The sequence below is a fragment of the Cariama cristata genome, unplaced genomic scaffold (genome assembly GCF_000690535.1).
Source record: "Cariama cristata isolate BGI_N322 unplaced genomic scaffold, ASM69053v1 scaffold37423, whole genome shotgun sequence".
Classification (NCBI taxonomy): Eukaryota; Metazoa; Chordata; class Aves; order Cariamiformes; family Cariamidae; genus Cariama; species Cariama cristata.
Genome location: NW_009608483.1, coordinates 4875 through 7235, shown reverse-complemented (window position 1 = coordinate 7235; position 2361 = coordinate 4875). Strand labels below are relative to the sequence as shown.

Genomic DNA, 2361 nt, shown 5'->3' with positions numbered 1-2361 from the left:
GGTGTGGTGCTTAGGGACGTGGTTTAGTGGTGGGCTTGGCCGTGCTAGGTTAACAGTTGGACTTGATGGTCTTAAAGGTCTTTTCCAACCTAAATGATTCTATGATAACTGAGTAGCAACAACTATTGCAAAACAATAAAGATATGGTAAGTTACATGTACTATCATGTTACCTACATTTCAAAAACTCTTTTCAGTAAAAAGACTGTTTCTCTGTTTCTAGAACTTCTTGCCAGCTATTAATAGAAGATTTTGCTGACCAGGCTGTAAGTGAGCTACACTTCTGTGTTTATGTCATGATTCCACAGCAGATTTCTTTTGTCTTTCAGGAAAGGATGTAGCTGACAGATGGTACAGTGAAATAAAAAATTACAGCTTTCAAAACCCAGGGTTTTCTTCTGGGACAGGTAAGTTCAGACCAGGCACTGTCTCTTCAGAAACCTAACTTTTATTTTAAGAAATTGACTAGCCAACTTGTTTGATATTTTTCAAAACTCTACCTTTTTTTCTTGAAAAAAAAAAAAAGAGGGGAAAAAATTATAATGTCCTCCAAGTTTTATGTTAGAAATTGGCAGAAGGGTAAAAGAAAACTGAGAAATGAGGAAGTAAGCAAAATTTGTGGGTTTAATACTGTATTTTTCCTTCAACTCCAAAGTTTTTAAAAGGCAACTTATTTTTAAGGCAAATTCATGTGTAAAAAATACTAAATTGGAATCATATAGGTGTCTTACTAAATGTACTATGCTGTTGTTTACATTGACGTGTGACTTCTACCAAATTATATCACTCGGATCACAGAGATCACTTTAGATATAGTTTGGGAATCAGGAACAGGCCATTGACTGCATATTGACAATCCGGTGTTGAATGAACGTAAGAACATTTTTCCTTGAATAATGCTGAAGTAAGAGATATGCCTGAGCTTGTTTCAGGTGAAGAAAATCATGTTTTTCTCCCATGGGATTTGTCTATGCATAGAGGGAACAACTGACGGAGCAGCACAATGCAGGGGTGGCTATTACGACTAGGCAGCAGAAGCCACAAAACCAGTTATTATTTTGAACAGTTGCAGATACAGACACATGGGGGAGTATGAGATGGCTAAAGCAAACGAATAATAGTCACTGTCAGAACTGCTATGCGCACTATAGGGAGTAAGGACTGTGATGTCTTTGTCGAATTCTGTATCAGATGATACTCATCAAACAACTTCTTTCATGATTCTCCTACCAGCTATTCTTATTTGGATATAGGACATGGAAATGGGAATAGTAGTGAGGAACTGGATCAGATCAGGCTTTTTCAAGATAAAATGCTAGATGTAGGGTTTTTTTTCCTGTCCTTAGCTTATGCTTCTGTTAGAGAAAGAAACAGTTTTGTATTGTTCTTTCTTTCCTCGCCCATCATGTGTTAAAGGGAATGTTATAGATTTAGTACCTAAAATGAATGCGTATGTTTCTCTTTCTTTCTCCAGGTCACTTCACAGCAATGGTTTGGAAGAACACAAAAAAGATGGGAGTTGGAAAAGCATCTGCTAGCGATGGCTCAACATTCGTCGTGGCTAGATATGATCCAGCTGGAAATGTCGTAAATCCAGGCTATTATGAAGAAAATGTCCTTCCTCCAAGAAAATAACTTTTTTTTTTTTAAAAGGTACTCTTATTGCTTAATGACAAGTGAACCTGGATTTGGACTTAACACTGTTTGAAATGAAGTGCCATTCAATGAAATTTCCTGTTTGGTACTGCTGTTCCCTTCTCATTACAGAGGAAGCAATTACATGTTGCTTGAGTCAATCTGCACATTAGGTCTCTGTTGTTTCTGAGGGGACTTCCGTTTATTTGAGGGTGAAGTACATTCATCATTTCTGAAGGATAAAATTTATAAGTTGGGTTTTTTTAATGGTTTGCATGAACTCGGTGTCAGCATGTGAGTTAAGCACATGTTGGATATCTTTTTTTTTTAACCAAGCAAATTTATAGCTTTCTGTAAACTGAAGATACCAGCTTGTAACTATATCACATGTTCCCAGTTTTCCACTATTTTTTAATAACTGTAACTTCTTTGCTCTATCTATACCTCCTGCTACTGTGGGGCCTTCTCTCTGCAGATGGAACATATGCAAAACTTCCCATATGAAAGGTAAACCTGTAAAATGTAGTGGCATTCAGACCTAGGTGTTTTTATTAAGAGGATCTCACAGAACACTAAAACATTGCTGGCAAAATTGTATCTGTCAAGCAAGCCATATCTAATGCATGACCTGAAAGCTACTAAAATTGTTTAAATCCAAGCATTACATTTTAGGTGCTAATATTTAAAATCTATTTGAGATGAGTGTATTTCAAGTTCAAAGCCCATC

General features: G+C 36.6%; 1 protein-coding gene across 1 annotated transcript in view; it reads left to right on the top strand.

Annotated features, from left to right (window-relative positions):
- The window catches only part of LOC104159278 (golgi-associated plant pathogenesis-related protein 1-like), a gene marked incomplete at its 5' end in the record, with an annotated part of 3766 nt that extends 1677 nt beyond the window's left edge, over window positions 1-2089 (top strand). Inside the window, 3 exons of the mRNA XM_009697143.1 lie at window positions 223-269; window positions 329-406; window positions 1474-2089. Of these exons, the coding sequence (XP_009695445.1) occupies window positions 223-269; window positions 329-406; window positions 1474-1634 (286 nt within the window). The remainder of the gene's footprint in view (window positions 1-222; window positions 270-328; window positions 407-1473) is intronic.
- Between the last annotated feature and the right edge of the window lie 272 nt (window positions 2090-2361).